Here is a 25,879-nt window from a genome sequence, read left to right as displayed (position 1 = left end):
ACATCATGTAACCAAACTATCTCCTACAGAGCACAATTAACTTCTTCACCCAAATGTGATGTACTTACTAAACTGTCTCCATCCATTTTGTCAAGACCACTGGTAACTCTTGAATACCTAAATCTGTTTCCTAGATTCAACTTGTGCTATGTACACTAGCATATGTTAGTGGCCTTATTAGTTTTTACTGCTATGCAAATACTCCCTTCAGCATTTTCAGAATTTATCTACCTTTAGTAACAATAATAATGACTGCATATTCCACTCCTACTATGACACAAGAAGGTTTCAAATAAAACCTTGTAGTCTCAAATAATGGAAGCCCAACTTGTAATTTATTAAATGGCAAGTGTTTCTTCCACAACTTGAGTTCAAACCTGACACCCTTAGATTATATCACAGATTAACAATAAAAACTGGCATGAGAAAAGCAGAAGTTTGCAAACTTGAACCAGCATATCATGTTATTATTATAGAATAAAGACATTTTTATTTAGAATAATCTGTATGTCAGGTCTTAAAACTATACCTTAATCTATTCCATCCAGTCATCCCTGATACTGACACACCATGCACAGTGACAACTGTAAAGGCTCATGCCACTTCCTTGGTACTCCCCAGTGTACACTGTCAAAGAGGGGACTGATGGCCAACACTTGGGTAATCTTTAGCTATTTGACAGCTGCAGAAAAAAAGGTCACATTCTAGAGGGACTCATATTCTTAAAGGCCTGAGTTCTCTACTTCCATGAGATGACCACTTGACCACTACTCCTTCCTATGCCACTGCTGTGTGAACCTCACTGAATGAACACCAACACATCCTCAGTAAAAGTAGTAATTGCATTCAAGACTATATATATTATGAACAATCTGAGCTAAAACTCATCAGTGAATGGCAACAGGCATTCATCCAGGTGACTATTAAGTTCATTTTCTGGAATCTCACCTCCACAGGAAGGACATGGAACCAATTTTGGAGAGACATTATCCTGCAAGTTCTTTTTACTTCCTTGTGGAGTAATTTTAGAGGTGTCACAAACAATGTCTTTGGTATCTGATCTCTGTGAGTGCTGCACATCCTTAGGCACCATGACATTTACCCCACAATTCCAACATGTCACAACAGGAGGTACAGTCTTAGGGCTTGTAGTGCATGTTTTATCATCAAAGGATACTTCAGACATCTTGGTAGCTTCTGTTCTTCTTGGTGTATGAGTCTCTGGAGATTGAAGCCTTGTGAATTTATGGGCATTAGAGGAGGCATGAGGACCCTGAGATACTTTAATCTTCTGAGATAATCTTGCCTCTGCATTTTTTACAGCTCTGTATCTCTCCAAGTATTTATGAATGTTAAATTTAAAGCCAGACTTAATCCTGTAATTGTAGTTCACTCGGCCCTCCACCAATGTTCCCTGCTCAGGGCTGGGTCCCCGCCACATCATCTTTGTCTCCTCCTTGGATAGCAGAATGGAGCGACTGGTGTGTGCATGACGCTCCTTTATTTTTTGTACCACGTGGTCCTCACCAAAGGTTGAGCCATCTGTGTTTTTCTCCTGGCCAAAGGCAATTCTTTTCCTCACACCACTTGATATAAATTTAGTGGTGTCACTTGTGGTGCCCCTTGATGTGACTCCACTGGACCGTGCCCCAGGTGAGGTAATTGTTCTTGGGGAAGGTGTATACTTGGGGGATGGTGTACCTAGTGAGAATGCTGGGCTTGCTCTTGCTGGCTTGGGTGTGTTCTGTGAAGTGCTGGGAGAAATATCAGGACCTTCTACCTTGTGAAATGTTCCCCCACACTCCTGGCTATGCTTGGCCCACCACTTGTCCATGGGGCCAGGGGGGCGGGTGATGGCACGGCGCAGGACACCAAAGTAAGGCCGCTTCTTAGTGCACGGGCCGTCACAACGGTACACGTGGACCCGGAACTTGTCTACCTCCTTGTGGAAGTTGTGGAATACCTGGGAAGAGTAAGTTGTACATTACAATGCCATGTCAGATGCTTTAGGATGTACATGTACAGAATGTAGGTATATGTCAGTATATACAATAAAAGATTACATATCTGGAGTAACTAGGGAAGTGCAAGCTGGATTATAAACTTTTAATATTAATTTCTTATAAAATAAAAGTAATTGTAAAAACATGATGACAATTCAGAGAAGTTCTCATGAATATGAAAACATCATCACAGTTTAAATAACAAGGAAAGGAGATACAATTATTGTTATGGAACAATCAGACTTGAAGTCTGATTTGTGTAGATTATTTAAATTGCTGAGCATTACTAATACTAATATCTTGGCACTTTAATTAAAAGATCATGTAACACCTTCATATTCAAACACAAAACTGAAGTATGACTGTGCAGTAAAGCAACAAATATAATGTTTCTATACTAAGATTTTGTATGCAGGGTCTGAGCTAGGCTTGTGGGGTCCAATCTTTGTGTCTATATTCATCCAATCTTTCCTTTGAACAAAGCACATTTTTTTCCCCTAATTCTTTCACTGTTCAATCCATTCCATACAGTGTCATGTTCTGTTCCTGTCTGTCACCTGTGCCATCTTTTTGGGATGGATTCTGCAGTATTTCACTTGCCAACCCTTTCACTGCAATGATATGTTTGACAGAATGTTGTGGTGCAAGTTTATGGTATTCAGCAGACACCATGGACAGCAAAAGCATTACCTAAATAGTTTAAAGCTTTTAGGACCTGAAGTTGTATATTTTCTTTTGGTGTTACTCAAATGAAGTGTTGTCATACTGACATTACAATTCGATAGGTTGTTCTGATAATCCCTTTGGTTTATTGTGGCCTCAATATCATCTCATGTGCTCTCTGAAAATTACGTTTCTGGCACTAGTCTTTGATTTCAAAATATCTACAGGCTTCATCCAGTCATCAACATAATTTCTCCTCATATGTCCATGGGAACAATATGTTCCTTCCTTCCTTCCTTCCTTCCTTCCTGAGAGAGAGAGAGAGAGAGAGAGAGAGAGAGAGAGAGAGAGAGAGAGAGAGAGAGAGAGAGAGAGAGAGAGAGAGAGAGAGAGAGAGAGAGAGAGAGAGAGAGAGAGTTAAAATTATCATAGATAAAATCAAATGATAGTGTACAAAACAGATGAAAAGAAAAATATTCATAAAAAAAATTATCATACATCAATACTCACAAAACACATCTGTACAAGTGAAAGAATGAAATGTGGCTGGAGAGGTGGTATGAGAATGTAAAAGATGATTGAAGGATGCAAATCATGTCAGTCTCCATCAATACCAGAAGGCTTTCCAGTCTCTAAATTCCTCTCAAATTTTCCTAAGTACTGACTCTGTAATGTTATGCAAGTTTCTTAGGCCAGTAGTGGTCCTATGACATCACCATGGCTCCTCTAAACAGTAAAAAGAGCTAAAAACTGTGCTTCCCTGAAAAGACAACAGTAACTAGTCACAGCCAAACATCCTACAAGTAGTTCCCAGAAATGACTTCTTAGGTTCAGACAGATTCATCAAAATTAAAGAGATTGTTCCTGTCTTTCACTATCCCAAACTGGTTCTGTCAACATGTACTAAACCTCCACCCCTTCTGGATCTCATCATTCCTTCTGTCATCCCCTTTCATATTTTGCATGTACAGTAGTATGTAACTGGTTGGACATGTTTTATAATATGTCTCCTCAAGTTTTCAAATTAAATATTGTTCTACTTTTTCTAATTGTCACTCAGCATGTGGAAAAGTACTCTTCTAAAGACAATAGAATGAAACAAAAATAAATCAACTACTATGACACATTGTACAATGGCAGAATATATGAAATTTACCCTGGCAACTCAAGTAATCTCTTTACTGAATCTTGTCACTGTTTCCTCTCTAATACCTGTTAATGTCAGCAATAATTCAAGCAGACTCAAGAACGTGTTAAAGGTTAGGGAGATACACAATGCATGTTAGTTGTCCTGCCTTGGAACAGTGCACTCACCAAAATCAAAGCAATCAATCCTCTTTTTTGGCAACCCAGGTTTGTATTCTGAAACATTTCAGTGCCTCATCTTGAATACTTTTAGTGGAAGTTGTGGAAGTTTTCAAGAGTATTTTCATGATTGCAATGATAGTTGGAAAGGATTCTGCACCATTAATGGGAAAAGTCATAATAAAAACCCCAACCAATCATCTGTTACCTTTCAAAATAATGCCAGAGAGACCTCAAATTGTTTATGAATACAAGCCTGAGTTAAAACCTATCTTCTACACATGACACCTCATTCACATCAAGGCACATTTTAGTGAACACTGTGTGTACTCACAGTGATCTTTGAGCCATGGAGTTTGTTGATGCGAGTCATGTGCTCCCTGAACTGTGGCCCATGGCCCATCTTGTGGTTGCGGCCCTCCGTCAAAAACAAGTATGCATGGATCATTTCATGCTGTGGCAATATCAAAAATCAATGTAGTTACACTCAACCTAGATAATGCAAGTTCTGTACAGGTGAACCTTTATACAGGATGTAACAAGAGATTCTGTGGATAATGCTACAGGTTAAAGTTCAAGTTACACTAGATTGAAAATGTTCTATTCATATGCATTTTGGTGCCTTGTTTATCTGTGTTATGAAATTCAAGCAATGGCAGGCAACACATTCACAACAGCTGGGCAGGCATCCATGGCAGCGAAACACCAAGTCCAACACTCCACATGACTGTCTGGGAATTGTATTGCCAGCAGTTTTTCCTCTCAAACTTATGCAATACAATCTAAATGCACCCACTTTCACTACTTCAGTGGGAAATGCAAGTGAATGACTGGAAATCAGCTGATTTGCTACTAGCCTTACTCCTCCCCTCCATACCCAGGCAGGCATGGTGCCATGTAGCATATTATTTTACTTATTATTTATCATGTACATCAATATTATCCGTATGTAATGTTTATTGCTAAGTCATCAGTCCATTAATACCACTCACTTTGTTGTAGGATACTGTAATGCTCCAAAACTTCAGGAAAGAATGACTGAATAAGTCATAATTTCAGCCAAGGGCATCCTATGTCTACGCATCCTGCCGTGAATACCTGCCTGGCCCAGCCATTGCATCTGTCACGTAGTCACACTTGAATTTTATGACACAGCTAAACAATACCTCAAAATGCATATGTGAATAGCAAATTTCCTTCATAGAATAACTTGTACTTTTACCTCTAGCAATATCCACAGAAACTTGTGTTATGTCCTGTGGATGTTCAATAATAATTACAATTTACCCCAACTTATACTTATCAACTCAAAGGCTTTTTTTTACACACACACACACACACACACACACACACACACACACACACACACACACACACACACATGATAAAAGCATTCGTGAATTAAGAGTTTGGCCAAATGAAACACAAAGACAGGACCCCATGAAGGCACAGTCATGCCTTCACATCCATGAGGGTTAGACAACAGAGGTAACTGTGAATGTTGAAAAGCTGATGCCTCCCTTAGACACACCCCTAGACTCTCATTTCTTTACATCAATAAAGAAACCCTACCTGCATATATATATTTTACATTTATGCACTACAAACTAAAGAGATAATAATTTAAGACTGGCTGGTCTCACCACAAAAATCATCCCAACCTCATCCTCCCACCTTCACATTGTTACCACAGCCAACAAAACAACCAATGTTCCTTGAGTGACATCCTCTTCCAGTGCACTGTGCACCTCACCACAGGGAAATTTAAATAATGTCTGAGATACTGTTTCTTTTGTTCTACTCAGTCTTATTGAACTTAAGGACATGGTTTGAAAACCTGAGAGGTTAGTGTAGTGGTGGCAACAACAGCACCAAATATATCCCTTTGGTCTCAGATTCAAATTATTCTCTCAATGAAGATACACAAACTTTCATTTGTAATTCAGAAAAACAGACATTTTTTTCCATGAATAGTATCTACACATACAAACCTATGCTGGGTACCAAACAGTATGATAGAAACTACCAGAATTTAACATTTCATCATGTCATAAATTTATTTTCATAATGATAAAATTTGCTGCTGCATTTAAAATAGCACAGCAAATGGCTTCTCACAGGTGTTGTGTTGAGCTGTTGCCACACAAGCCATTCACTCAGACCAAAAACTGTTTTGACTGATTCCTCTACAGTGCTCTATTCACTTTTATGGGAATATTTTTTTTTACCACAATGATGAATATATAATATTATATGGTCATTTTAAGATGTGTTTTATGACCTAGGTAAGGGATAATTGAGGCAGATGGCAAAAGTGAGTTAGTGCACTGCAACATTATGTAAACAAAGGAACTGTAAGGTTATGCAATATTTGATGATGTTCCTGTCACATTCCTCAGCCACATTAATCTTGAGGACTCGGCTGGGTTAAATGAGTATGCATTGTTGCAACATAGGTAGAGTGAACTGCTTGAAGCAGCATACCAGTGCTGTAGAGGAAGGCACTGATGGTGGTGGTAGGCAGACATGATTACCTGCAATACCTGAGTACAGGGGCTTGCAGTGACATTGACTCTTTACTGCAGTTCTGTAAACATACAAGGTGTAGACCAGGAATATTAAACTCAAACCATTTTGAGAGCCAATTATACACTGCATTATGGTCTTGTGGGCCATCACTGATTTTATGAGTGTTGCTAAAGATAGAACAGCAAGAATAGTTATACCCACAATGACAATGACAACAGCAGCAGCAGCAACAAGCACAAAAGCAAAAGGAGAAAAAGTCCCATAGTGACAACACCACACTTTTTTTTTTTTACATCAAACCACACCACATCATAAGCCACACAACACCATACATCACATTCAGCCACACCACACAAAGCCACATCACTCCCAGCCACACCACATATCACCAGTGTCACAGGTCACACAACAACCAACATCACACAGTCTTAACACAAGACCACATCAAACTGCACATCACACCGATCCACATAACAACCGATATGACACAGACATATCATAAAAAAAATCACAACACACATCACATTGTCACAAAACAACCCCTATCATTCCCAGCCAAACCACATAACCACATCATTGGCTTCACCTTAAAAATTTCGTAGTTTTCTCAAGTATAACAATCATAGTACTGAGTTAAAAAAATCACATGTCACTGTGGGCTGCTAAAGATCATCCTGTGGGCCATGAGTTTCACACTCCTGGCATAGACACTAGTGTAAGAATGGAAACTGCACACAGTGTTATGCCCAGCACTGGATGTATTTAGGCTCACCATAAAAGTGCTTTTGAAAACCCAGATACTTAATTCTTTAAAACTTTGTAACTTAAATCCATGGATGTCAAGGGATGACTGCAACCTTATTTCCTATATTCCATAACCAGATGAACACACACACACATGCAAACACACACACACCTGAATGCCCTACCCCCTAACCTCCCTCTCTCTCACTAACAAGTAAGGTGTTGACAGTGTCATCGGCAGGCCGCTGGGACAAGAGTGCCTCACTAAGGTAGATGGAGCATGAAAAAACCCCTCGCCTCTCCCTGCAGTAGGTCTTTCCAGCACACCTGCAAAGGCACCACTATCAGATGACCTATGCTGAGGACCTCACACACAGACAACAGAGGGAGGGACATAAGATGGGATAAACTGGTTACAGCAAATAAACTGATTGAAAATTTTTTGCATGGTGCTGCAACAACTATGGTCATATGGTGAAAAAAATAAATAAAAAAATAAATAAATAAAAAATAAAAGAATAAACAATAACATTAAAATGAATGGTAAAAGCAACAAAATAAGATATACAGTAATCCTTTAACTATTGCAGGTTCACCTATTGTGCCCTCAGTACATCATGTATTTTTTCTGGATGATATATTGTGGACTCCTTTGCGTATCATGGGTTTCTGTACCCAACAGGTATTTATATTTTTTATATTTTAAATATTTCTGTGGTAAAATAAGCACTTTCTAGCCTACAAATTAATAAATTAATAAATAGAAATACACTCTTGTAATTCATAAAGATGAAGCCCTATAGCCTTGATTCAACTTACGGTATATTTCAGTGGATAAGATGTCTTTTAGATAAGATGACCCCAAAATTTTGGTTTGAACTTAATGGTTTTTAGCTGATAATGGTGATATAATGTGACACCCAAACTACCAGACCGTCTGTGGCAAAGTTTTGGTCAGTGACCAGCAGACAACTGAGACAGTGATATACCAGTACAATGAATAAAATACCTTCTTCATTTTCAAGTGCAAAACTAAACCTAAAATAAAATTCCCACCACGTACTTTTGTACATTTTCATGAAAAAGGATGGATGGACAAAGATGGTGTTAAATTATGGATAGGCAATGAGCAGTATGATAATTTTTCCTAAACATAAATAAACACTTGCCTTGCACTGCCTGCATGTGTTGGGCTGTCAGCTGTAATCTTCTCCTATATACATTGTCATCACCTACATTGTTCAGTACAGTGCAGCTAATCATCATTATCATCATCATCAATCAAGTTGTAGTATCTTCACAGGTAAGTGTACTGTATTTAATTTTTATTTTTAATACAAAGGGATGAATCTAAAAGTAAGTTTGAGTTTATTAAGTGCTTAAGAGTGTAGAAAAGGTTTATAAGAGTGTGGGGAGAGTCTATAAAAACTTGAATATATTAAAATAATAAAATAAATATACAAAAATTATAGAAATAATAAAAAAATATACAGTACAGTACTGTTTCTACTTCACAGATTTTCACCTATCGCAGGTGATTTTGGAACGTAACACCTGCGATAGTTGAGGGACTACTGTACTTAAAATTTAAAAGAATAAAAATAAAAACCAAAACCTACAAATAAAGTGGGTTGGGATTTGAATGTACAGTGGTACCTTGGTATACATCCTTAATCCATTCCAGATCCTTGGACTTATATCAAACAAATTTTTTTCCCATAAGAAATAAAGGGAAAATGATTAATCCATTCCCATGGAGAGAGAGAGAGAGAGAGAGAGAGAGAGAGAGAGAGAGAGAGAGAGAGAGAGAGAGAGAGAGAGAGAGAGAGAGAGAGAGAGAGAGAGAGAGAGAGAGAGAGAGAGAGAGAGAGAGAGAAAATCCTATTGTTATTGGGATATTATACAGTACATTGATGGGGTTGTATAAAATCATTCAAACACTGCTTAATACTAAAATACATACCATATTTGATGGCATATAAGATGCACCCCCATGTCAACAAGGCATATTCAGGATAAAACTTTTTTTTTATGTATTTAAGCATGTAATATTTAAAGCAAGCTGGTGGTAGAGCTGAACAAAAAGAAAGCAGCCACAAGAGTAAAAACATCCTACATGATTGTAATAATAAAACAGAGGTAGTGGCCTAGTCACGGAGGTGAGGTGAAGAATGCAGCCCAGCTACTGAGATACCAACAGCACACTTGGCACAACATTGAACAGGGTTGCATTTTTATTTTCAACATTTTTTTACATTATTGTTGAAAAATATGATAAAACACCCTTGTCTATAATACAGTGAAGTAAATCTTTGGGAATTTTCAAGATTAATTAAATCTATATAAGACGCACAGTGATTTTTTAAGCCATTTTTATGAAAAAAAAAGGTGCATCTTATATACAGTCATATACAGTAAAAACAAAAGGAATTATATAGTAGGGTATGCAGTAACGAACATGATTTGTTCCAATGCAGTGTTCATTATGGCAAATGTGTGTTATGGTAACTAAAGAACCTATGGGAAAAATTAATTGGTTCCAGGGAATCAAAAAATAATATAAAATGCACTACTGCATTTGAAATAACACAGCAAATATGTACAGTACAATCCCAAGTTTCCCGCCTAGTCCTAAATTTCTTGTAGTATCACCCAGAGTTTCATGCTGCTTTGACAAATATAGGTCACATTTACCTACTGTCAGCGTCACGCATATACAGTAAACCCCCATAAGTTGGAGCCGTTTCTCTCTCTCTCTCTCTCTCTCTCTCTCTCTCTATTCCTTCTCCTTTTGACCTTTTGGAGAACTATTTCACCTCTCTCTCTGCCACCCTCCCTCCCTCCATCATCTCTCTCTCTCTCTCTCTCTCTCTCTCTCTCTCTGAAAGTAAGAACAATCCTAAGGATTGCTAAATAGAATGAGACTGATTAAGAATGAAAATGGAATTACATATACAAGAGTGAGGAAGGATGAAGCAAAATGACAAAAAATGAATGAGAAGGAGACAAAGAGAGAGCAAGGTATCACTCCCTAATCCCTTATCCTTGAGATAACAGGGAGGGGAAGTGACAGGGATGGAGGTTTGAGACAAGACGAAAAAAGGGAGAGGAAAGGAAAAAAGGGAGGAAGGGACAGGTGTCGGATAGATGACTAGTGGCTTGCACAGCTGGGGAGTTAGTCTTGCAAGTTTTAGTTTGTTATTCCAATTAAATTTTTATTAAAATTTCAGTGCTCACATGAATGGCAAGTTTACCTTGCCAATTTCATTTTGTTATTCCAATTAAATATTTATTAGAATTCCAGTGCTCGCATGAGTGGTGTGTTCGTTATGCCAGTTTTGTTTGTTATTCTGATCAGATATTTATTCAAATTTCAGCACGTTATTGCAGTTTTACATTATAATGACCATGTACCCTACTGTGGATAAAATAAATGAAAATTCAAACTAACTTTACCTTACTGAGAAGCGTCGAGTGCCTACTAGGATGATGCTGAGAAGGGAGATGTTATTGTTTGGAAGGAGAGTTCTGCCAACTTGGTAACAATGTTCATGGCCAGTTGTGACTCTGTCTCAAGAGAGGTACATGAGGGTAATGTGTGGTGTTGTGACTCATTTTGACCCATGCAAGTCCTAGCATGTGAGTCATATTCCAAACAAGGCTGTACACCAAGCAAATTTTTTCGCGTCCAAACAGGAAGTATGCCAAGTTGGACTTATTCCAAAGCAGAAGTTTACTGAGGTACCACTGTACTAATAACAGCAGGTTGGAGAATCTGCAGGCGAGCCACAAAACATTGAGCAATAATCAAGATAAGCAACAAAAAAAAAGTCCAGAAATCAAGTTTATCAGAATTTTGTGCAGGAAAAGGAATTTTGTGCATGTAAAAGGAAGGATGGAACAGGATGAGGCCTGCTGTCAGCAATATGCCTACATGTGTCTTTTGGGTTTCTGGTGTAAAGTACTTGAATAAAAACATGATTTTTTTTATTTCTAATTCAGTGAAGATTGTGTCAAAAAAAAAAAAATAAATAAAAAAAATAAATAAATAAAAAAATAAATAAATAAATAAATAAATAAATAAATAAATAAATATATATATATATATATATATATATATATATATATATATATATATATATATATATATATATATATATATATATATATATATATATATATATATATATATATAAATAAACAACAACAATAATAATAATAATAATAATAATAATAATGATAATAAATAAATAAATAAAAAGGCACATATGTAGGCAAGAGCTACCAAATATTTTAGGCAACTTGAGAAAATCATATTGTGTTTTCATTACTGTACATGTAGTAAATGTGAAAATGAAAGCATGTATCAGACCTCCTTGGTAACCTTGGTTACCAAATGTCTCCCTTTCTAAACAACTTGGTTTTTGAACAAAATTTTAACTCATAATTACTTCAGTTGTTGCACCATAATTTGGTTTTTTAACATTTCAAATACTAAAAGATATAGCAATAGCTGCTATTTATCACTAATTTATAGCTTCTATAAATCTTTCCTTTGTTTTAATATATTTGGAGGAGAGACAGTGGGTAAGACAGTAATTCAGTCTTTGAAATGTCAAATGTGATCCCATTGAAGAACCTCAATGTAAACAAACAAGGTTCGGCACTTGGGAGTAATTCTGAGCTTCCTGTGGCTCCATGACTTACAATGCCATCACTACTGCATAACTGCATTTTCTCAGTAGCTTTTCCCAGCAGCAAGATGTCTAAGTGTTATGATCACTTCATTTTGGCAGTGAGTGGGTTGCTCCTCTGTGTCACCCTGCAAGGCTTCCCTCACTTGATCGGTGACAAAGAGAATACCTGAACTGTCTAAAGAATACCTTCTGATGAGTTCTGTGTCACTAAGTTCATACAATACATCCTTTCTGGATAAATAATTTCTAAGCTGGAGATGTGCACCAGCCATCTTAGCAGTAGAAGCATCGGTCATTACCTGCTAAGACGCAGTGGACAGCTGTCTGAGAATGGATTAATCTATTTTATGTTGATTTCTATGGAGAAAGTAGTTTAAGTTTTTCCGAATATTTTGGATTTTGAACAACATTCTAGAACAAATTAAGTTAAAAAACAAAGGTTCCACTGTATAAGAAAATATGGGAAGCTGCAAGAGGTCATCAGGCCTACCTATAGCAGTCCCTGTGCTAAACATACCTACTCATTTCCACCTATCACCCCCATCAATAAATCTGTCTTTGAATCTTGGGACACAATTATGCCCAGCTTTGGAGCAACAAGGAAACACTGACAAACTGATCCGTAGAGCAGATGAATCAGCCAGTGAGGGCACCATCACCAAGGACTGATTATGGGAATCTGACTTGTTATCAATCAGGCTTAGATGGTCACCAAGGCTCATTGGTTTGGTCTTGACTGTTGTATCACTATACTAGGATCAAATCACAATGCCAAGCTAAGAGATCAGTAGTCTGAGGTAAGCTGAGAGATGTCCCAGGGTAAAGTGAGGCAGCTTCAAAATTTCCAGAGACAGATAATGCTATGGGTGACATGTAGGCTAAGGACCTGCAGCCGGGGTGGAATGGCAAGTTGCAGCTTCAGTTGAATCTGTACTCCACATATCCCTGCTAGATGAAATGTGCCACAATACATGAGGAGACAAGCTCAACCCACCTGCCTGGCCAAGAATTCAAACCACCAGACTCATTGTTTGAGCTGAGCCTGCAAACACTACACCACTGGACTCCTTTGATACCTTGCAGACTCCCAGACAGGTTTATACATTATTAAGTTATGTATATTTATTACTCTCTCACCTTCATAATTTAGAAGTTTGCCATGTTCATCTGTCCTGTTCATTAGTCCTGCTAATTCTTATTTGAATTTTGTTTTGTATTATAGAGCTCTCCATCTCTTTCAGCTTAGGTATATTGTCATACTTTTTATTTGTCAAAGCTTCACAGTACATATCATTACTATTTGCATCTGTCAATTCTTTTTTCCTCTCTTTCATCTTAATCTTCTCATGCCAATCCCATCCCTTTCATTTGTTTCTGGATTGAAGTGTAGTCATATTCCCATACAGTACATCTCCTCTCTATTCTGTTGATTTAGTCATTGCTTTTTTTACTGTCTGAACAGAATAAATCAATACTCCCCCTCCCCTCCCCCTAAAAAATAAATAAAATAAGTAAATAAATAAATAAATGTAAATACTTAAAGGAAGCATTTAAGATTACATCAACAATGTCACAGTATGTATTACTCACAGAGTCATATTCTTACTCCAGTTGAGTTTCACTTGGCTTAATTTTCCCCAGAAGTACTTTTGGTTAAAGCTGCAGAACATTTCATGGACCTTCCTGTACTCCATGGTGGCTGTTCCTGCCAGCACTCCTCACCATCCGGCCTGCCTTGGCAACACCCATCAGCGGTCACCTGGCACTGGTTGCTGACATGATGCAAGTGCCTAAGGGAGGAAAATAATGTAGTACATGTGAAAAAAGTTCTTATTCCTCTTCACCATAAAGTCAGCAGAGGAAAGCATGTCAATGAATGGTTCTTATCTAGATCAAACATGCAAGCTTGTTTTCTTATATATGGTAGTGGGTGACTGGAATGTCTACACATGAACTGTCATTTGAATAAATTGCATTCAGGGATTTTCTACAGCAACATTTTTTTTATACTGTTATTCTAAATAACAGAACTGCTATCTGATTCTGTGAGTATGAATCCCAATCACCACTTAGAGAACAGGAACAATTGACAAGAATGAGTGGCTCCCTACTCCAACACTATCCTTAGGTAGACTATACACAGAAGACAGAGAAAGGACACAAAAGACAGCATGCAGTATGGTATAGGACACCAACCCATGCTTCTGGAAGAGATGTGTTAACAAATACTTAAGCTGAATAAAAGATACTCATGAACACTCATACTATGATGCAGAATATATATATATATATATATATATATATATATATATATATATATATATATATATATATATATATATATATATATATATATATATATATATATATATATATATATATATATATATATATATATATATATATATATATATATATATATATATATATATATATATATATATATATATATATATATATATATATATATATATATATATATATATATATATATATACTGCATTTGATAAGTTTTAAGACAAAATCATTCATAAAATAACATTTCAGAATAAAGAGATGACATTTTTGGGACAGAAAGGAGACAGATGAGCTGTCCTGTGAAACCTTATTACAGCCATCCCCTTTTGGGGGAGTTCTCTGACAGAGGATGATAGGACTGCTTTGTTCTGAGACAAAGTCCTGACTCCTAACTGCAACCATTACAGACAACTTAATCTAATCTCAAGACAAGACTGAAAGAGGTGCAAGCTTGGGGACTCTTCCTCAGAGCATGGAGAACAGTTGAGGTTTTTTCATTTTTCAACTTCAATGTACTAATTTTGGCAAATTATTTCCTGAATCTATCTATATGTTTCCAATACTGCTGTCGTAACATGTGTGATAACACTTGTTACCAAGGATATTGTTCAGCATGAGCTGACATGCTCCACAGGAGATGTAACTTACTTTTTCTGTATTATCTTTTTTCTTTTTTATGTTGTGTACTCTCCAGTTGTCAATCATTTCTGAAAACCATTAGAAATTTATGCATTAATAAGAATCATTACATAGATGACAGGGTTGTTACATCAAAGAATTAAAAAAATATTATTCTAGTTTATCTTAATCTAAGTAAAAATCATGATTTGAATCAGATCAGTATGATTTTTAACAAATAAGCTCATTAATTTCTTATTTCACTAAAATGAATATAACGTCGGAAGATAGTTAATTTAACTTATGAGAATATATTACACCTTGTATTATTCTACAAAGCTGTATCCTCTACCTCTTCTATCTTTGTAATAGTTTAACTATTATACACAATTACTGTCACAGTCAAAGGGACTGAAGTTATGATACTTTAGATGCATTTAGTTCAGGCTGTTCCTCTTTTTTTAGTGAGTTTTTTTTTTTTTTCCTATTTCTATTGTCCTTGACCAAAGCCTCCCCCCAAAAAAAAAAAAAAAAAGTGAAAACAAATTTTACTATTGCTGGTAAAGTATGGAATAAAGGATGGTTGAGGGAGGAGTGGACCTTACAAGCAGCCACAATACCAGTACCTGCTCCTGTGGATTATTCACCATTACTCAAATAGGATACATTCTTATCATACAGATTTTGATGATTCTGCCTGTTGCTGACACAGCTGAGATAAGCCTCTAGAAGCTCCATACGTATACTGTTAGAGTACCACAAATGCTTGCTAGAAAAATATAAATAAATAAAAAATAAAAATAAAAAAATAATGTGGGAAGAACCAAACGATTTAGAAATTTGGGCTTGAAAATATGGTATTTAATTTTTACCTCAACACAATGCACTTTGATTTTAATAGCGTAACTTATCTGTAGATTTTGACACATTTTCAGTGTTTTTGACACTCAGTTCCATGTTAGGTCTACATATTATCACTTATCACTAAACTTTCTCAGAACTGGGTAGGTAATGAACAAAATAAATAACATTATATCAGCTCACTCAAGCATTATGATGATTAAAAATAATAAGTACTCTTTTCTTTAAGTTCTTGGGTGGATTATTGAAATAATTTCAGCAAAACAGATTTTGAGACCATTTATTTCTGTGCAAAACATTCTTTTTTTTCAAATTGTGACCAACACATTGAAAAAACTGTTAAATCAATTAAATGAATTAATGTAAACCTAACCTAATGTAGGTAAGTCGGCATTTCACACTTGGTTCTTTGCTGTTTAACTTCATGGCCTGACATCACCCATAGCAGCTCTGCACAACCACTGGCTGCATGAGGCACACCACAGTCCCCTACATTACTGTGTCTCTATTGTTAATTCTACTTTGATGAGACTGGTGTGCTGAGTTCAGCTGACCCCACCCTCCTATGTCCATGCTCCCCTCTTTAAAGCTTTAACATTCTGGGGATACCTGACCAGATGGGAACCTAACCTAACCCAACCTGGGGCCGGATGCTCAAAACTCTCCCTTACTGCGCCTCTAAGCTACCTTCTGTTATGATCACCTAAAGGGCGATCTCTAAGGTTGATATTCAAAACTCTCTTTAGTCTCTTGTTAGCTTAAGGAAGCACTGTGTTGGGTACATTTATCACAGCAGCTCACAACATCTGAGAAGCTTGGGCAATCAAACATAGCCATTATTACAGTCATGTGCAGCCAACCATATTCACAGATTTTCCCAGCCGTGTTTGTAAATTTTAGTGGACAAGAGGAAGAGCCCACCATGGCAAGCAAAGGGCTAAGAAAAACAAGTTCAGCAATGAAGAGTGCTATATACTCATCATGGGGTGCAAAATAGAAAGGCAGTCATGGTGGGAGCACTGAGTGCTGCTGTCACCACAGAAAGGCAGCATAATGTGTGGGCAAGTATGACAGCAGTGGTGAGGGATGGACATCCCCTGAAGTTAGGAAGCAGCATGTGGATTTAAAGAATGTGGTGAAGGTCACAAGTATATGATAACATAAATCATTGACAGGTAAATCATGGATACATTCTGTATTAAAATGAACACTTAATAAACACCATAAATTTAATAAACACCATAAATTTACATTCACAATTATTTAGTAATCTAAATGATATACCAGTACTAAATAAAAAAAAAAATAAATAAAATAAATAAATGAATAATAATAATAATAATAATAATAATAATAATAATAATAATAATAATAATAATAATAAAAATTCAAGGTAAACTATTCAAATTAACCAAGTTAACTCTTCCATCATAAGAAACTCCACCCTACCAAAACAACATGACCACTGTGGAGCCAAGTTCCCAGTGGAGCCTTCTATCTAAATTTATTTGGGAGATTTGGCACATTTTATGTGGAGTTTCATGTCTGAAAACACTTCTGCCACCTTACAATCACTTTTGGGAGTGAATACCAGAAGAAATTATATTAAAAACACCAATAATTCCGACTCTCAGGATAAATGGAGTTCATGAAAATGAGCTTATGGGTGGTACCGAGGCAAGCTTTACCTTTGGCATTGATTGTAAGGGCCCTTATACTTAAAGCATTGGCCTAAAGGGCTCTTAAGACTTTTGAGCATCTGGTCCCTGGTGAGAGAACCTAACTTAACTTTTGGATGAAAAGGCTGATTTCATTTCAATATAATAAAAAATTCCCTTTACCTGATGTGTCTGCCCGTCATCTTCACAACACAGCGGCTGGTGTGTGGCGGCCTGGCACCCTGCAAGACACACATGGGAGTTAGTCTTCACTCACACACACCTGCACTGCCGCACACAGCAGGGACACTCACACCGCCACGTCCACCTGTATCGGTAATCTTGATGTTCAGGGGCCGTGATGTACTGGTGTCCTGAGCGGTAATCACACGTAAGCGGCACAGGCACACAGGTACTCAGGCACCCCCAAGGATTAATCTTCACTCAAACACGCCAGCTCTGCCACATAGAGGGAAACACACCACACATGTGACGCCACGCCGCCACGCACACGTACCTTGGTAATGGTGAGGGGCTGTGACGTACTGGTGCTCTAAAAAGTAATTGCACGTGAGGGATACAGACACAGGTGCACAGACACATAGGAGTAAAAAGAGGCACGTACAACTGCACCTCCACACCTCGTGCTTTGGTGACGTCACATATAAACAAGTCTTCTTCTTCTTCTTCTTGTGGCCACCATTCACTTCACCGTCACATCACGTCGCGTCACACAAGGATAAGCTATATATTAAGAGCACAGTGGTGAGCATCAACAGTCTGCCGTTTGTAACTGCTGGGTAGTGATATGCTTGTGTTGTCATTGTTTTGGTCAGTAATGGCCGCGAGCGTTCTTTTTACCCCGAGCGAATCCAGATCAGACCCAGATCCAGATCAGTGATCTAGAGCTCAGTTGTATTTGTAGTTGTCCACTCTTTGTTTCCAACAAAAACTTGACTGTTGTGAACAATTTATAGGGTTTATTTCATCTCTATATCTGAGTGATCTTTTCACCAAGTCTTCAGCCATGTTGATGACAGCATGTTGTGTTCCTATCTGTCCTCTTGTAAGCGGCTGTAGGGGCAATACAAGTCTACGGTGCAATAGCTGTTGCAGGTGGCAACCCATGAAATGTGATACTGGTATATCTCGAACAGATTACTGCAGAGCCGTGAGGTCAAGGATTACCAATGACTGGAGTTGCACCTTGTGTACGAATGAACAAGCAACCTCTCAAGTCATCGGTTGAAGATCCGCCTTTTCAGGATTTTGAAAATGAGGAATAAGTCAACATCTCAACAGAAGTAGAATAATCACTTGAAGGTGTACCTCTGCAAGATACTTTAAATGGAGAAAACGCCATTTCTCCAATGGAACTAGAAACATCACATGGAGATCGACGTCTGCAAGACATTCGAAATGAATAACACGCCATCTGTCCTAGGGAGAATCAGCAGCTGAAAACCCTCTTTTGCAAGACTGAAAATGAGGAACAAGCAACCCCTCCAGTGATGGTTTCCTTCCAGTTATTTGAAGAGAGTACAAATCATGGTCACAACAAGCTTATTGTTAGTCTAGGATATACTTATAACGTAAAATTATGGCAGCCAAATGTAACATAATGGCAGTGTACTGTCCGTCCAAAGATAATCCCATGCAAAGCAACAGTCACGCTAAGAAATAAAACGTTTATGAAGAGTAATACGTCACACAATTATCCTCCATCAACTGATTCAGTTTCTACCACTAAAATTGTATCTCAGATGAAGAAAATAGCGGTACAAGATCCTTTCAAATCAGCATCTGTCATAGTTGATGATGTAAGTCTGTTGAAAATAATTGCATACATAGTACCATAATTTTTTATTTCTCATTTCGATTGACGCTGAATGTATTTAGAGATTATCATCCAATGGCATCTTATGGTGTTATAAGAGAGAAGTCAACAGAAATAAAAATTGTCATAGAAACGGTATAAAAATTATATATATATATATATATATATATATATATATATATATATATATATATATATATATATATATATATATATATATATATATATATATATATATATATATATATGCTAGCGATTAATGCCAAGTTGCCAACATTTCATTCCATTTAGGGTCTACTGCAAGAGATGGGTAATACACCGTGCCCGACTTTGCCTAAGCCTGAGGACCTAGTAAGAACTGCGAACAGGCAAATGCAGAAATTAAGACCAACTGAACCAAAAGTACCTGTCGTTTGAACTTAATAAGGCACATATTCCAAATAACTTCCTTAGAGTTGATGCGGGAGTCCATGGACGGCGCCACTTGATCCTCGCCACTGATCAACAAATGGGACATATAATCAGAGAAAAATCTTAGTATATTGATGGAATATTTAAGCTATGTAGGCACCCCTTTTCACTGTTAATGATTTCGTGCGAACAGTGGATTATGCGAGTCAGGTGCCTCTATTGTTTGTTTTAATGTCTGGCCAAAAGAAGAATGATTACCGCCAAGTATTTTATGCACTTCTAAATTGTCTTCTAAATAAAACTTCAGCTCAACACATAACAGCTGACTTCGAAAGATCACTATGGAAAGTCCTGCCAGAGTTTTTACCCAATGCTAATATCAAGGGATGTACTCGTATTTTCCACTGGACACAGGCTATATGGAGGAAGTAAATATGTTGATTAGTCTTAGCTTATTATTTTCCGTATGAGGGTATTGTTTTCAGTACTTCATTTGTGTTTTACTTCATCCAGATACAAGAGGTTGGTTTACAACAGGCGTACAACCAAGATGAAGGAACCTAGAAATACCTGCGTAAGCAGGTATTTCTTCCGTTTCTACTGGAGGGAGAAGTACTTCTGGTATTTGAGCGTCTTTCAAACCAAACCAACCTACCAGCACCCAAGTACGCACAGTAGTAGACTGCATTTCAGGAACATGGATCTATGGCTCTGTATGGCCACTTCCACTTGGAGCGTCTTTAACAAGTCCGTACGCACAAATAATGATATTAAAGGGTGGTACAACCGGTTAAATAAGCGTGCAGCAGATAGAAATAGCCTCCATTTCTATCTTTTGGTAAGCTTTCTGCATAAAGAGAATAAATCAACATCATTACATATAAGGTTGATATCTGAAAGAAAGCTCCGAAGGATCCAACGAAGACGATACAGAAAACTACAAAATAAATTGTTCATTCTTTGAGATGGATATATGAGGGGTGAGAGATCCTTATTACAACTCCTCAAGGCTTGTTCACATGTAAATGGACAGCCATGTCTCCGCCAGTTTTTCTCACCCCTCCAGCTGCTAACTCTGTACAAGGGCCTTATCCGTCCATGTACGGAATATGCTTCACATGTATTGGGAGGGTGGGGGATTCCACTCATACTGCTCTTTTAGACAGGGTGGAATCAAAAGCTTTTCGTCTCATCAACTACTCTTCTTTAACTGTCTCCAGCCTCTTTCTCATCGCCGCAATCTTGCTATCTTCTCCCGTTATTTTCATGCTAACTGCTCTTCTGATCTTGCTAACTGCATGCCTCTCCTCCTCCCGCGGCCTCGCTGCATAAGACTTTCTTCTTCCTCTCATTCCTATTCTGTCCACCTCTTTAATGCAAGAGTTAAGCAGTATTCTCAATGATTCATCCCTTTCTCTGGTAAACTCTGGAACTCCCTGCCTGCTTCTGTATTTCCACCTTCGTACTACTTGAATTCCTTCAAGAGGAAGGTTTCAAGACACTTATCCTTCAATTCTTGACTTCCGCTTTGGACCCTATTCGGGGACCGGTATCTCAGTGGGCTTTTTTTTTTTTTTTTTTTTGTTGCTTTTGGCCGGTGTCCCTCCTACATAAAAAAAAAATTCTCTCTCTCTCTCTCTCTCTCTCTCTCTCTCTCTCTCTCTCTCTCTCTCTCTCTCTCTCTCTCTCTCTCTCTCTCTCTCTCTCTCAACATCCACGGAAGATCTGTATTTTCATTCAGTATAATATTTGTAGAAATGTTAGCATTTTCTCTTGTAATATTTTTTTCTTTTCTTATGTCTGCAATTTTTTCTTACATTGTTTTGTAGGATCGCGCTGAGGAATGGTTTCATCTTTCGTATCATAATTTCGAGGTATATGTACTATTTCTGGCCTTGATACATTTTACAACCAGGGACTGTTGTCATTTTACATTTCCATATTTCAAGGTGGTGTTGGTGGTGACTTGACGGGCAGGTGACGGGGATCGCCAGTGACGGCTTCCTCCCGCCCCACCACGTTACCTGGATGATCTCGCCTTTAACCTATTACCTATTGTTATATCGAACTATGTTTGCCACTCGTGGGCTGACAGTGATGTGGGTTGACTGGTGTAAGGTGTCTAACAACTGTAGGAGGAGGTGGAGGAAGAGGAAGAGGAAGAGAAGGAAGAGGAAAAGGAGGAGGAAGAGGAGGAGGAGGAGGAGGAGGAGGAGGAGGAGAAAAGAAGAAGAAGAAGAAAAAGAAAAAAAAAAGAAGACAGAAAGAAAGAAAGAAGGAAAGGAGAAGTAAGGAGAAGAGGAAAGGAGGAGGAGGAGGAATAAGGGAGTGAGTGAGGGAGAGAGGGAGAGAGGTAAAGAGGTACTGTAGTTAAAAAAAAAACAGGAATAAACTAGAGGGAGAAAATCACATGCTTAGTTGACGCTTAGCTGTAGTGGTCAAGCACAGCAATTTCTTGAACCAGTAATGAAACGTTACGTAATATATTTTATGGAATCCTCAACAGTATTTAATTTGCTTTCCAGTGATTACTTAATCACTGCTCGTTTCCCTCCACTCAGACTGCTTCTTTGCTCATGGTTTCGAATCTTGGTTCACTTACAATATCCTATTATCCGTTATTTAGTATAGGCTCTCTTAGGACATGTGGCCGAATACAGGCTTAGGACGAATGCATAACGAAGATTTGTTTAACAACATTAGGAGGAAATAGCAAGTGTGTGTGTGTGTGTGTGTGTGTGTGTGTGTGTGTGTGTGTGTGTGTTTGCCCTTCAGTGACTTGCAACATCATTCAAAGGGATGCGAAACAAATCTCCCTGAACTGCTTAATTAAATCTTGACCTGCGCCACCGTTGTCTGATTGTCTTTCGTCGTTTTACAGACACGCCGACACCTTCCAGGGGTGTGTTCAGTTGGGTGACTAGGGTTACCTGGGTCGCTCAATTCTCAATGCTCTCTTTGCGCGACTCGGGATGCCCACTCGGGTGACTCCGATTACCCGTAGCTAGGAGGTAGGGCGCTCTGTGCTGTGATGACGTCACAACAAAAATGGCCGCCCAACCATATTTATATTGGTGTTATTCTTATTATTTATTGCAAATGCTACTGTACTGTCCACATACGTACAATGCCATGCACTAGCAAGTAAAGTACTGAGTCGTAAATATATATATATATATATATATATATATATATATATATATATATATATATATATATATATATATATATATATATATATATATATATATATATATATATATATGGGATGGGTACTTAATGATATTAGTAACGGATCTTCACCAAGAACCTCATCGCCGAGGACAGCAAGTGCTCCGTAATACAAATAACCAAGCGGATAAGCGTCAGTCATATGTTTTTTGATACAGTAGGGTAGAATGTGGCTGTTTCCATGGCAACGTCGACGATTTGTTTACAGTATCCCGGGAGGCGCCCAAAACCGTTCAGTTGGGTCACTCAGGTGATTCGGGTTACCTGGGCCCCCCGAGTCGCGGTACTGAACGCAACCCAGAAACTTGAAGGATCACACACACACACACACACCTTTTCCTCTTCAGTCTTCACTTCCTATGTCAACATCAATCTTATCCAACACATTATCTCATTTTTGCCTGCAATACCACCACGCCTTATGCCTAAAATGCTACAGCACAAACATAACAGCCCATCACGGTTCACGTTGTGTTGTGTTCATCTCTCCCCACCGTCAGAAAACGGACATCGGAATCACTATGCACTGTTTCCTTCCTTGGTTTGAGGCGTCATTGGTCCTCAGCAAGCGATAGGAAAGGCCAGTGTGGATACAGACGCGGGCCAGACGTCTCAGCGAGGTCGTCCGTATTCTTAAACGCTTTATACTCACACCAAGACTATTTTCAAATGCCACAAAATGAAAAAAAAAAAAATAAATAAATAAAAAATAAATAAATAAAAAATATTCGGCTTTTTTTTTTTTTTTTTTTTTTACTAATAATGTAGAATCCTTATTAACTCATCACTACAATCAAGAAATACTCTTGCGAATGCGAATCCCGATACCTTCCTTTGGAGCCTGTTAGATCTAATGGAGGTATGTTAAAATACTGAGAATACAGACCAAAGGAGCTCCGGCTGGCTGGCTTCCGCTCCCTCCATTCCTCTTCTGCTCATTCGCCGGTGTCCAGACTGCCCACGCATCACGAGAGTACCACAGTGGATCCCCCTTTCGTACCTCTCTACGCTTCCCTCATCATTACTACCACTAACCTATCCACACCTCTCACGTCTCTGTTGTAGCGAATGTATAGATTCTGGCGACCCCTGGCAACTTCACAGGAGCCACGGAAGTGAAACAACGGAACTATGGAACTATACAAACCAAGCTTCGGTGCTTCATTCATGGCCTCACAGGAAATCTGAATCACTGACACTACCACGTACCCTTTACTTAGGTTAGTAGTTAATGCACACAAACCCATGATATAAAGCAAACATCACTGAATTATTCTCCAATACTTTCTTCCTTGTGAGTGTGTTAATGAAGGATAATAAGACAACCATATTGACGGTACATATTTTCCAGTAACATAATTTATTGTTCATTAAAACCTACAGTTGCTGCTCCTGGTCTGTCTACCTAACGTCATGCTACTCGTACACGCCTCTATGTACTGTACACTACAAAACGCACACACACGACTATGTACACACGAACAGGCAGCTGGCGTGTGGGAAGGGCTGACGATCCTTACACAGGCACACACACACACGCACACATAAACGCACACAGGGCACTAACAAATGGGTCTCCTCCTCCTTCTCTTCTTCCTTCTGCCCGAGTGATTGTCTGACTAGAAACCGAAGAAAACAAGCGAAGAAGGAATAATAATGATATATATATATATATATATATATATATATATATATATATATATATATATATATATATATATATATATATATATATATATATATATATATATATATATATATATATATATATATATATATATATATATATATAAAGATAATATATACTGTAATAGGAACACGAAGGAATAAGTAAGGTAAAAATATTGTGACCTTAGTAATTTTTGGTTATTATTATTATTATTATTATTATTATTATTATTATTATTATTATTATTATTATTATTATTATTATTTAATGTGACACATTTATTTTATTCTTTTTGTTACTGATTTTCTTGTGACTTTCTATTGGTTTATATACCTTTAAAAAATCAGATTATATTATTTCAAAATTGTGCAAAAAAAAAAAATCAGAAAATACTGCATTCGAATAAATGAATGTATAAACGAATAACTAACTAACTAACTGAATAAATAAATAAATAAATAAATAAATAAATACATAAATGTATAGATAAAAAATTAATACCACACTTGGTTTATAGGGAATTCTCTCTCTCTCTCTCTCTCTCTCTCTCTCTCTCTCTCTCTCTCTCTGCATTTCCAACGCAATATACATTAACAAGACATTTTTCTTCTCTCAATACATTCCATGAAAGAAGACGAAGTGAGTTCAATAAACAGAGTGACAAGTAAATAGATAAGTTTGTTGAATAAGTCACACAGAACGTCAGATAACAGTAGTGAAATATGATAAAAGCTTCTTAGTGCAATAACAATAACAACAGCAGCAACAACAGTAACAGTAATAATAATAATAATAATAATAATAATAATAATAATAATAATAATAATAATAATAATAATAATAACTGGAAATAATGATGATAATGATAATAATAATAATAGGCAGTAATGATGGTGATGGTAGTGGTGAAGATGATAATGATAATAGTAATAATAATAATAATAATAATAATAATAATAATAATAATAATAATAATAATAACAATAATAATGTAGTAGTAGTAGTAAATGCAGCTTTGTAACATTTAATATAAACTCCATCGGTCAGTCATTCCAATTTTAGGAACTTCACAATTCTCTCTCTCTCTCTCTCTCTCTCTCTCTCTCTCTCTCTCTCTCTCTCTCTCTCTCTCTCTCTCTCTCATTACTTCTTTCATCTATTCGTAATTATTGCTTCCCTCTTTCCTACCACCCTATCCCCCCCACCTCTTTTCTCGTTACACCCCTTTCCAAAAATTATAGTCTGGCATATATTATCTTATTTTTCTCCTCTTTCTCTTGCATTTCATCCTATTGTCTTTAATATCTATACTTTTCCTCCTTGTCTTCTCTCCGTCACTTGCCTCACGAAGACAC

General features: G+C 37.4%; 1 protein-coding gene and 1 long non-coding RNA gene across 10 annotated transcripts; one reads left to right on the top strand and one right to left on the bottom strand.

The window, feature by feature from the left end:
• Positions 1-306: 306 nt before the first annotated feature.
• On the bottom strand, positions 307-23,889 carry LOC135104894 (DNA-dependent metalloprotease dvc-1-like). 9 transcript variants are annotated; one of them, XM_064012623.1, is made up of 8 exons: positions 23,742-23,889; positions 17,560-17,618; positions 14,888-14,946; positions 13,532-13,731; positions 10,701-10,811; positions 7,457-7,571; positions 4,306-4,425; positions 307-1,963 (listed from the first exon to the last, which is right to left on the bottom strand). In XM_064012623.1, exons 4-8 carry the CDS (start codon positions 13,633-13,635, stop codon positions 878-880), a joined length of 1,536 nt encoding a protein of 511 aa, XP_063868693.1. In that variant the 5' UTR covers positions 13,636-13,731; positions 14,888-14,946; positions 17,560-17,618; positions 23,742-23,889; the 3' UTR covers positions 307-877. The 9 variants fall into 9 exon arrangements, with proteins under 9 accessions (XP_063868693.1, XP_063868692.1, XP_063868694.1 ...); XM_064012622.1 differs by lacking the exon at positions 23,742-23,889 and adding an exon at positions 17,894-18,184; XM_064012624.1 differs by lacking the exon at positions 23,742-23,889 and adding an exon at positions 18,018-18,184.
• Positions 18,073-19,078, top strand: LOC135104895 (uncharacterized). The gene is made up of 2 exons (XR_010270584.1): positions 18,073-18,141; positions 18,534-19,078. It is a non-coding gene; the product is annotated as an uncharacterized LOC135104895 (long non-coding RNA).
• Positions 23,890-25,879: the final 1,990 nt, after the last annotated feature.

Source organism: Scylla paramamosain, chromosome 11 (assembly GCF_035594125.1).
Source record: "Scylla paramamosain isolate STU-SP2022 chromosome 11, ASM3559412v1, whole genome shotgun sequence".
NCBI lineage: Eukaryota > Metazoa > Arthropoda > Malacostraca > Decapoda > Portunidae > Scylla > Scylla paramamosain.
The sequence above is the reverse complement of the archived record's forward strand: the minus strand, read 5'-3'. Positions and strand labels throughout refer to the sequence as shown.

Bases quoted from the DNA above. Each gene is read 5' to 3' on its own strand.
- LOC135104894 (XM_064012623.1), bottom strand. From the start codon at position 13,635: ATGGAGTACAGGAAGGTCCATGAAATGTTCTGCAGCTTTAACCAAAAG. The intron at 10,812-13,531 runs GTGAGTAATACA...CTCTTGAGACAG, and splicing joins TGGAGTAAGAATATGACTCT to AGTCACAACTGGCCATGAAC. The intron at 4,426-7,456 runs GTTAGTGAGAGA...ATATTGCCACAG, and splicing joins ACACTGTCAACACCTTACTT to CATGAAATGATCCATGCATA.